Raw genomic sequence first — 11,007 nt, forward strand, 5'->3', positions numbered from 1 at the left:
AGTGTTCTGACTCCTATTGGGTGTTTCAGTCTCCTCAGGTTATACCATGCTGCTGTCCACAATCTCCTGTAGTATACTGTTACATTAGGAAACGTAGACCATGTACTTAACTTTCTGTGATATGTGGTTTAACATCAAATTGTGGATAACTTAGCACCAAATATCTTTTTCCTAAGTCATATGCCTATTTTAAATGATTAAACTTTTCAACGAAATTCAACTAACTAGCCAGCACCATACCGTATGGCTTTCTTATTCTTTTTTTGTTTGTTTTGGTTAAATATGTATCTGCTCATTAACTAAATTCCAGATAAGTGGTGGGGAAAGTTATCTTTTTGCCCTTTGTCCACTTTCATCACTACAAGTTTTACAAAATATTCCTGAACTTTGTTTTTACAAACCAAAATTTTACCTGTTCCTACACCTAATTTCCAGGAGGACTGTTGTATGTATCCATGGCTCATCTTGAAAAGAAAGTAGAATATTAGAGAAAGGGATTGATGGCCATATAGTATTTGCAAGCTGTTTTAGGAGATGACTGTTATAACCCATATTCATATGCCCCACCCAAATTAAGGTTTTGTGTAAACCAGGATTTGGTGGATGAAGCTGAAAGATCCTTCTTAGTACAGCCGCAAGTGAAGGCAACGTTAATAGTCTCCACTATCACAAAATACCCGACATCCCCCCACCCCCGCCAAATTCTCTACATATCACAAAAATCTCAATATCACCAAAAAATCTGTAGGAGGAACAAAAGTCCCGCCCTGATTTCATTGGGTTGGTATAGAAAGTTATTTTCATCATTTCCCTTTTACTTCAAATGAGAAAGTAAAGTCCCTACTGTCATGAAACTAGTTGCTTGTAGAGGAAAAATTGAGCCCTAGCCCACTCTCGAATGAGACTTTTGATTCTGGACAATTCGTCTCAGGATTGGCAACCACTCTATTCGAATTTGTGCTTGTTATACTTTTTTTTTAAACCTATTTCCTTTTATTTATTTATATTAATTAATTAATTTTTGGCTGCGTTGGATCATCGTTGCTGCAGGCGGGCTTTCTTTGGTTGAGGTGAGTGGGGGCTACTCTTTATTGTCGTGCGCGGGTTTCTCACTGCAGTAGTTTCTGTTGTTGCGGAGCACGGGCTCTAGGCACGTGGGCTTCAGTATTTGCAGCACGCCGGCTCAGTAGTTGTGGCTTGTGGGCTCTACAGCGCAGGCTCGGTAGTCATGGTGCAGGGGCTTAGTTGCTCCGTGGCATGTGGGATCTTCCCAGACCAGGGTTGGAATCCATATCTCCTGCATTGGCAGGCAGATTCTTAACCACTGCGCCACCAGGGAGGTCCCCATGCTCGTTATACTTTTTTTTTTTAAACAATTTGCTCTAATTCGCAAACAGGATTCTTTTAGATCGAATCTAAAAGAACTGCGATTTTCCAATTTGAGTGCTTATCATATCATCTAGAATGGTGTGGATGCTTTTCAAAGATTCAGATTGCCCCCAGTTTTTGACTCAGAGGGTCTGGAGTGTTAGCCAGCGATCTGCGGATTAATCCGCGTTGATTCTCCCAGCAGGAAACGCTCTGCTGCCAAACCGCCCAGTTGAAATTACTGTTTACTGCACCTACATCACCAAGGTTTAATAGCTGTAGCTTCGGACCCGCCACAATCAACCCCCCTGACCGTCAAGCTAGCCGCGCCCCAGGACGGGGTGACGCCAGCATCATTTCCCTGCCGGGATGCGGTCTGGTAACTGCTTCTTGGCCGGTTCCGCTACCCATGTGGTCGCCCAGGGCAACCATAAGGTGGACGCGAAAGATCAAAGTAAATGGGTAACCAATGCTTGGGCCGAGGCTGGCAAAGGTCTAATTAATCAACTGGAGGTTCAAATCTAAAAACGATACTTAAAAAAAGTAATTACCGGCAGATTCGCGTCCGGGGGAGGGGCGGTACTTCCGGGTCACGTGTGCTGGCGCCTTGACCTTCCTCGCAGCTCGGCCATTTTGTCCCAGTCAGTCCAGAGGCTGCGGCTGCGGAGGAGGCACCTGAGGAAGAGCAGCGAAGATGCTATCCGTGCGCGTCGCCGCGGCCGTGGCCCGCGCCCTCCCTCGGCGGGCCGGGCTGGTGAGCGCGGGGTCCCGGCGGCAGGGAGGGGGCTCGGCGGCAGTAGGTGGTGATGCACGGGCTCGGCCGCTCTTTCTCCGCGGAGGGTGAGGAGCTGTGGCGGCCCTCGCCATCTTGCTCCGCTGGCCACTCGGGCTGTCCTGGGCTGGCGGCGGAAGGGCCCTTTGGTCGCCCCGTGCGGGAGGGTGCCGAGTGCTGCAGGGGAGGCAGTGACCTTCGTGTTATCCAGAGATGGCGCCTCCGGAGGATTCCAGTCTTTGTCTGAGAGAGGCCTTGAGTGAAGGTCAGGACTGGGGCGCTAGTTTTCCGAGGCCTGCTGCGAAACGGCGAGGTTTGGTCCCGCTGGTTCTCCGGGACTTCCTCGTTGAAGGTCAGAGCACTGTTGTCAGGCCTGGTTGAAGCGAGCTTGGGGAGCCTGACATTGTATTGAAGGTCAGCAGGCCCCAGGCTTCCACCTCTTCCCCGAGGTCGGTTCAGAGGACATCAGTAAATGAAGGTGGCTTTCGGAATGCTTCAGTAGGCGGTCTCTTAGTGCTGAATAGTGAAACGATCATGAAAACACCGTACAGGTGCAAATATGCATTTCACTGCGGCCGATACCTTGACAGCAGAGGAGCTGGCTTCTAAATTGTCCTAGTCAGGCAGATTTTCCTTTGTGGTGCTTTGACGTGTTTTAAGATTCCTTGAGGAATCGTTAGTGTTTGAGAAATCAAGTAAAATAAAATAGAACATAGGTTGGAAAAAACCTGTGGAGGTCAGTGCCCTTCATTACTAATATCACTTGGAGTTACGGAAATAACTTTTAGGTCCTGTGTAAACACTTTTACTTGTTCTTTCATTTTAAGAGTAATCTCAGTTTGGGAGGTGAAATATATTGGTCATTTTACTACCCTAACCACCTTTGGTACCGTTTTGGATTTCTGTTAGCAAAAAAAAAAAAAAAAAAAGCATTTTTAATGATTTTCATCCAGGTTCTATAGAAGGGAGTGTCTTCAGAATTGACATTGACCAACCACAGTGTTTCAACCTGAAGGAGGAGGGGTCCAGATTACTGCAAGCTTTGTTGACATTTGTTGGCTTTTTTTAAAAAGTGCATGTACCATATCTCTTAGTTTCTAATCAAACTCTAACATTTACAGGCTTTTTACTTTTAAGGTTGAAATAGAAAATCTATTGAGATTTGCCCCTTTTAGGAAGCAGTTTATCAAATTGAGAATTTACACAACTCAATTGAAATATATCTAAAGTCAAAATAATATTATCTGATGCCTTTAAAAAGAAAGATATTTTGTTAGCTGTTGCTTTTTAAAATATGCTCTGCTTTTTTTAGCATATTTATTGTGTACCAGGAGCTGCATAATAAATTTTCACATGGATCAAAAGTGCTTTCTCAGGTGGTTAATATTTACGCTGATAATTTGATCAGGCCAAGCCTGCGTTTGTTTAAGCTTGCTAGTTTTATAAAGACTTTTTTAAAAATTAAATTTAAAAAAAAATCCTTGCACTAGGTCTCCAAAAATGCTTTGGGGTCATCCTTCATTGCTGTAAGGAACCTCCATGCCTCTAACTGTCGTCTTCAGAAGACTGGTAAGTTGTTAATTCTGTGTCTACACCACACTTACTACCTTGCGATTAAGTGAAAAATGAAGTTACGTAGGTTACATACCTATTGTGGATGTTTTGGGTTTTTTCCATTAGTTAGTGTTTTCTTTCAATTTTAGTTACTATGGAATCTCAGATTCTTAACCCATAATGAGCCATTTAGCCCTGTCTTGGTAGGTTCTCTTGTTCTAGTGAAATGAACTATAATTATGTATTTCTCTTTTGATGTTAGTACAGGTTCTTTTTTTTCTCATAATGAATGCTCCTTTGGTGGAAACAAAGTATATGTCAGGTGGTGGGCACCGTTTCTGATCTATGAATCTTTTCCTCTCCTAAAAAACACTGAAAAAAACCAGGTAATTTTTACCTCTGTGTTTTTCAAAGACAATAATTGGTAAGCTATACCTGGCAGTCTGAATTTGCCCATTGTAAATGCAATAGAGAGGTGAGGAGGTAAGCTTAGGAAGATGCTGTAGGTTGGGGACTTTCTTTTGAGATGTGCATTAGGGCTTTTGAAATAAAGTTAGGTATCTCCCACATGCTGAGATGAAGAATAGTACCTGCATCCTTTTAAAGGAAAAGTTACAGGTTTTCCCCACTATTTGAAAGTGGAACATTCTAATGAAACCTTTCCTTAGCTGAAATGGCTAAAGTGTGAAGAAGCGATTACCCTTTTTTGTAAAAGTGAAATGGCATAAATGGAACTTTCAAAAAGAGGGGGATACCTGTACTTACACTTTGTTAAACAGTTGCCTTTTTTTTTTTCGCTGCGAAGCGGGAACTTAGTTCCAAGACCAGGGATTGAGCCTGCGCCTTCAGCAGTGAAAGCACAGAGTCCTAACCACTGGATCACCAGAGAACTCCCAAAGAGTTGCTTTTTAAAATACACTGCATTTTAAAAATATGCTTTTTATAGAGTTTAGTTTGAGTTATATTCAAATTTTAACATAAATACAGATTTCCTAGAGATTAAACCAAAGAATTACAAGATAGGAAGTGTTTATTTTAAGGGTATTGCTTAATTTGATTAGCTCCTTATCTGGTTTACATTTGTCTGTGAAGTTTTCTCTCAGTCACTTGGATTCATTTTCATAGTGGTAGGTATCAAGCTTTTTTGAATAGAATGTTGGACATTATGTTTTAGAATGCAATTTGATTATTATGATCACAACTCTAGTTTATATATTGTTAGGGAAATGAGTTTTGAAAAGGTCTTTGGCCCAGGCTCTTTTTGTAATGGAATTGTTCTCTTAATAGGCACTGCTGAGGTGTCCTCTATTCTTGAAGAGCGTATTCTTGGAGCTGATACCTCTGTTGACCTTGAAGAGACTGGGCGTGTTTTAAGTATTGGTGATGGTATTGCCCGTGTACATGGGCTGAGAAATGTTCAAGCAGAAGAAATGGTAGAGTTTTCTTCAGGTTTAAAGGTGAATTATAAAATGAGATTTTGATGTTTTAACATTGGTGTCTCCTCAGTTATTCATTTAGTAATTCAGAGATTGTGTAAGATTTTTTTTTTTAACTTTGAATCTGAATCGGCTTCACTGTTTGTGTTTGTCATTATTATAGATTGTGAAAAAAATAAATTTTTTGTTAATCAAACTTTTTACCCTAGGGACTGATTTACACATAAGTTGTAAACATTAGCATTGAAATATAAAACTGAGTAAATCTTCACCCAGATTTTGAGAAGTTCAAGTCTGTTTGTAGCTGTTAAGATCATCCTATACGAAAGCATTTGATAATTTTAATTAAATTCATTTCCAGTGAAAAGTTGGAAGCCACTGACTTTGTATTTCTAGTAAGAGTGGATCTATTGTTGAAAAGTGAGCTAGTGATGTAGCTATCAAGCTCTCTAATGATACAAGTCTACTTTTTTCTATTAGATTGAGCCTAGTTGGGCAGTAAGGTGAGAAAAGTTGTAGGAGTCACGGGTTCTCTGATGAAAGCAGAGCATGATATCCAGGTGGACCAGGGGCAGTAGAATTATCCACTAATCACACAGGGGGAAAGATCTTCTTGGTCTGCTTGGTAGTGTCCAGTGTGGAAAAAGAGCCTGTTGGTGTGGAAGACTAATTATGGAGCCGAAAGTTTTATCAGTAGCTCTCAAACCTTGGCTAAGAATTTAACCTCTCATCTATATTGTATATATCTTTGAGAGGTTAGGCTGAAATAGATGAACTGAATTTCCTTTTAGCTTTTTTTTTTGGCTGTGTTGGGTCTTCGTTGCTGCACATCACATGGGCTTTCTCTAGTTGTGGCGAGCAGGGGCTGCTCTTCATTGCGGTGCACTGGCTTCTTATTACAGTGGCTTCTCTTGTTGCAGAGCACAGGCTCTAGCTGCGTGGGCTCAGTAGTTGTGACTCGCAGGCTGAGTAGTTATGGCGCACGGGCTTAGTTGCTCCGCGGCATGTGGGATCTTCCCAGACCAGGGCTCAAACCCGTGTCCCCTGCACTGGCAGACAGATTCCTAACCACTGCACCACCAGGGAAGTCCCAACAGGGCAATTATTAATTTAAATTTTAAATAGTCACATGTGATTAGTGACTACTCTGTTGAACATCAGATATTCAGACTAAAGATTTTGTACCTGTGATGATATTCCATGATATTCCTCTGTATTTAGTGTAAGTAATTCTCCAGAGCTTCATTTATTGACCAGAGTCAGTTCCTGGACTAGCCTTTTTGCTTTGGTTGTGATTTAGGGACCTAAAGTCTTACCATTTTGAAATATGATTGTAATGATGAGAGATGACCCAGTACTGTCATATTATATAGATTTGTTCTTGATTAAGTAGCTTTTAATTTAACTTTTTACTAACCTGATGGGTACAGGTTCCGACTAGATAGTTTTTTAAAATTGTTCATGGAGTTCTCACAGATGTGAATCAAGCATGTCTTAAAATTCCCAGCTGACCTTCATTTATTTCATACTGGCACCCAGTTCAAAAACCATAGTCAAAGGAAATGCAGTAGAAAAAGCTTAAACTGTTCAATTTCTTTGCTTCTTTTAGTTCTTAGAGGATGTGATAAGGTGCTTCTTAGGCTTATAATTCTAACCTATAATTATTCAAGGGAACATGTTGCTGTTTTAGAAGTCTTAACTAAGGAAGATTTTTCGTTGGAAAAATACTCACGAGTAAACCAGATCTGAAAAGTCAATATTACTCTTTCCCTCTATTTTCATATGTAGTGTAGGTATATGGGAAGAAGTGCCACTCAAGCTTCATGGGTATTCAATTGTGTCTTTTGTATAGGGTATGTCTCTGAACTTGGAACCTGACAATGTTGGTGTTGTTGTGTTTGGAAATGATAAACTAATTAAGGAAGGAGATATTGTGAAGAGAACTGGGGCTATTGTGGATGTTCCAGTCGGCGAGGAGCTGTTGGGTCGTGTAGTAGATGCCCTTGGTAATGCCATTGATGGAAAGGTAGGTTTAACATTTATTAGATGTGGTTGTAGCTTCTAACAAAGAGCCAAACTGATTGGTCTGGGGTTTCTTTTTATCGTTTAACAGGGTCCAATTGGTTCCAAGACCCGAAGGCGAGTTGGTCTGAAAGCCCCTGGGATCATTCCTCGAATCTCTGTGCGGGAACCAATGCAGACTGGCATTAAGGCTGTGGACAGCTTAGTGCCGATTGGTCGTGGTCAACGTGAGCTGATTATTGGTGACAGACAGACTGGGTAAAGACTTGATAGCTTGTTGAAAAGTTCTAACTAAAATTTGCTCTGTGGAAAGATTACTTTTAGGCTTGGAATGGTAAATACTTTGGATATCCAGGAGAGAGTAGAATGTGATGTGAGGAGGAAGAGGAAGAGGAGTGAAATTTAAGTTGGGGGATCCTTTGAAGTGTTTAGTAATATTTATGTTTATTTTCTCTTTTTAAAGCAAAACGTCAATTGCTATTGACACAATCATTAACCAGAAACGATTCAATGATGGAACTGATGAAAAGAAGAAGCTATACTGTATCTACGTTGCTATTGGTCAAAAGAGATCCACTGTTGCCCAGTTGGTGAAGAGACTTACAGATGCAGGTATTAAGGAACCGTAGTCTCGTTGTTATCTGGGATGCTGCTAATCTTAGGATAGCTTATGCTTAATGTGGGCTGATTTTAATTACTCCTTAATGAGCTGAAGTTTCTAATATAAATCAATACAAAAGTAATATGTAAAAAACTAGTATAAAACAGCAGCTAACTTTTAAGGTTCTGTCAGTTTCTTTAAAGTAGAAGCTATTTGGATAATTTTAATAGTAAGTCACAGTAGTAAAGCAGTTAGATAATTTTTATTCTAGTCTCTAATCTAAAATCACAGTATTGATAACCATATAAAACTTAAAATTTATTTTCTTCTCAGATGCCATGAAGTACACCATTGTGGTTTCAGCTACTGCTTCGGATGCTGCCCCACTTCAGTACCTGGCTCCTTATTCTGGATGTTCTATGGGAGAATATTTTAGGGATAATGGCAAACATGCTTTGATCATTTATGACGACTTATCCAAACAGGTCAAATGAAATGTATTTTTAGATTCTGTATGTTGGTGCCCCAGTGGTAGTTGACAAATGTAGCTTCTGTCTAATAGGTGAACTTCACAACCCTTTTCTATACCATAGGCTGTTGCTTACCGTCAGATGTCTCTGCTGCTCCGCCGACCCCCTGGTCGTGAGGCCTATCCTGGTGATGTGTTCTACCTACACTCCCGTCTGCTAGAGAGAGCAGCCAAAATGAACGATGCTTTTGGTGGTGGCTCCTTGACTGCTTTACCAGTCATAGAAACACAAGCTGGTGATGTGTCTGCTTACATTCCAACGAATGTCATTTCCATCACTGACGGACAGGTATTGATTTTATGATTAAATAAGTGTGAAAGCTTCGGATGATTTGAAGGCATTGGTTGAGATTAGTAGTTTTGAACTAACTTGTTAAATGCTTTTTAGTTTTCATTATGGAAAATCTCAAACGTAAAGAGAATAGTATAATGAAACCCCACATATCCCACCCATTTATCAATTCGTGGTATAGTGTACTTCATTCTTGCTTCCTTTTTACCCACTATTCTCTTCCCTGTATAATTTTGAAGCAAATCCTGGAGAAATCACACCACTTCACGTGTATAAGATTCAATATAAATACGATACCTGTTCTTTTCTCATCTCACTCACATTTCCTAATCTCAGCAATAGAATACGCAGGTTGATTGGGTTGTGAAAGATTTGAGGAGCTCTTTACCATAAGACATTTAGCATTCTTCCTGGCTTCAGCATTTGCTACAATGACTTAATTTTGAAAATAGTTGATTTCTTTAGGCCTGCTAATAAGCGTGAGTATTTTCCTTACATTGTAGATTTTCTTGGAAACAGAATTGTTCTACAAAGGTATCCGTCCTGCCATTAACGTTGGTTTGTCTGTATCCCGTGTTGGATCTGCTGCCCAAACCAGGGCCATGAAACAGGTAATTTGCATCACTTTGTCATTAGGTTAAAAATCAAAGTGTATGGTGGTCTGTGTCATTGAGGTAAGTATTTTTGTATCGTGTGAATTAATCATTTCTGTATTTTAGGTGGCAGGTACCATGAAACTGGAATTGGCTCAGTATCGTGAGGTTGCTGCTTTTGCCCAATTTGGTTCTGACCTCGATGCTGCCACTCAACAACTCTTGAGTCGTGGTGTGCGTTTGACTGAGTTGCTGAAGCAAGGACAGTATTGTGAGTTGTACTTTTCCATTTGGTCAAGTTCCTACTGTGTGTTAGGACCTGGGAATATCACATAGCTCCTTATAAGAATATGTGCTGTTAATCTTTGATCAGAGATATTGTCTTTTGAATGTGATTGATACCTGTGTTACTTAAAGTACAGTCCTTATCATTTGAATGTAAATGTGAGGAAAGGTGTACCAATACCCTTCTTTTGGGCGTTAAGACATAGTAGATTCCATTCCTCCCCACCATCGCCCTCTTGGCTATATGATTGTGGAATTTGGCAGATTTAAAAGAATGTTAGTGTCGGGAATTCCCTGGCAGTCCAGTGGTTAGGACTCTGCCAAGGGCCTGGGTTCGATCCCTGGTCAGGGAACTAAGGTCCTGCAAGCTGTGCGGGTGCGGCCTAAAAAAAAAATTAAAAAAAAAAAAAGAATGTTAGTGTGTACTACCTTGCTATAAAATTTCAGCAAGTTATTTATACCCAAAAGAATATAAATGCTGCTGGATGATATACAGTGCTCATGGAATATGCTCAGAGGTTACACTTCAAGGCTTGCCATTATGAGGAAAAAACTGATTCAGGGTGGGGAGGTGGGAAGGAGTACTGATGTGGAGTTTCCACTTGTGGCAGTAGGCAATCTGTAGACACGTGTTAATAATTTGTGGACAAAGTAAGTTTCTCTGACTTTGGAAACATGGCATTTATTTGTTGAGCAACTCACTTATTTCTTTTCAGCTCCCATGGCTATTGAAGAGCAAGTTGCTGTTATCTACGCTGGTGTCAGGGGGTATCTTGATAAGCTGGAGCCCAGCAAGATCACAAAGTTTGAGAATGCTTTCTTGTCTCATGTTATCAGCCAACATCAAACCCTGTTGGGCAAAATCAGGTATGAACACAACTGATGTCTTCTTTTTTGTAAGCTTTAAAATGTAAAGTATTGTTAAAATTCTTTTGAATTCTGTAATTAAGCTAGTCATTGAATTTTTATCCAGGTCAGAACTGATCTGCTTTTGTTTTCAAAATAGGGCTGATGGAAAGATCTCAGAAGAGTCAGATGCAAAGATGAAAGAGGTTGTAACAAACTTCTTGGCTGGGTTTGAAGCTTAAACTCCTGTGGATTCACATCAAATGCCAGATTTGGTTTTGTCATTGTTTCTTCTTGTTCCATTTATAAAAGGATTATTCCAATACTTCAGATGTACAGTAATCACATTAAAATAAAGGTTCCATATTGCTTGGTGGCTTTCTATAGATTCTTTTTGCAGTACGCGGGCCTCTCACTGCTGTGGCCTCTCCCGTTGTGGAGCACACGCTCCGGACGCGCAGGCCCAGCGGCCGTGGCTCACGGGCCCAGCCACTCCGCAGCATGTGGGATCCTCCCGGACCGGGGCACGAACCCATGTCCCCTGCATCGGCAGGCGGACTCAACCACTGCGCCACCAGGGAAGCCCTATAGATTCTTTAAAAAGAATGGAGATTATACTTTGAGGAATTGGTAAACTGTTTCTTAGCTTTTTTTACTTGATTATTATAAAGTTAGCAGGCCCACATAATATTCGAGACTGAGTTCTTTG

At 40.8% G+C, this 11,007-nt stretch overlaps 1 protein-coding gene across 1 annotated transcript; it reads left to right on the top strand.

The window, feature by feature from the left end:
• The first annotated feature begins 1,967 nt into the window (after positions 1 to 1,967).
• On the top strand, positions 1,968 to 10,668 carry ATP5F1A (ATP synthase F1 subunit alpha). Its single transcript, XM_067699213.1, has 12 exons — positions 1,968 to 2,122; positions 3,631 to 3,709; positions 4,982 to 5,151; positions 6,983 to 7,156; positions 7,244 to 7,410; positions 7,616 to 7,764; positions 8,087 to 8,238; positions 8,347 to 8,571; positions 9,078 to 9,185; positions 9,294 to 9,438; positions 10,169 to 10,319; positions 10,459 to 10,668. Exons 1-12 carry the CDS (start codon positions 2,063 to 2,065, stop codon positions 10,538 to 10,540), a joined length of 1,662 nt encoding a protein of 553 aa, XP_067555314.1. The 5' UTR covers positions 1,968 to 2,062; the 3' UTR covers positions 10,541 to 10,668.
• The last annotated feature ends 339 nt before the right edge of the window (positions 10,669 to 11,007 follow it).

This window comes from Pseudorca crassidens, chromosome 12 (assembly GCF_039906515.1).
Source record: "Pseudorca crassidens isolate mPseCra1 chromosome 12, mPseCra1.hap1, whole genome shotgun sequence".
Lineage (NCBI taxonomy): Eukaryota > Metazoa > Chordata > Mammalia > Artiodactyla > Delphinidae > Pseudorca > Pseudorca crassidens.

Bases quoted from the DNA above. Each gene is read 5' to 3' on its own strand.
- ATP5F1A (XM_067699213.1), top strand. From the start codon at position 2,063: ATGCTATCCGTGCGCGTCGCCGCGGCCGTGGCCCGCGCCCTCCCTCGG. The intron at 5,152-6,982 runs GTGAATTATAAA...TCTTTTGTATAG, and splicing joins AGTTTTCTTCAGGTTTAAAG to GGTATGTCTCTGAACTTGGA. The intron at 7,765-8,086 runs GTATTAAGGAAC...TTTTCTTCTCAG, and splicing joins GAAGAGACTTACAGATGCAG to ATGCCATGAAGTACACCATT.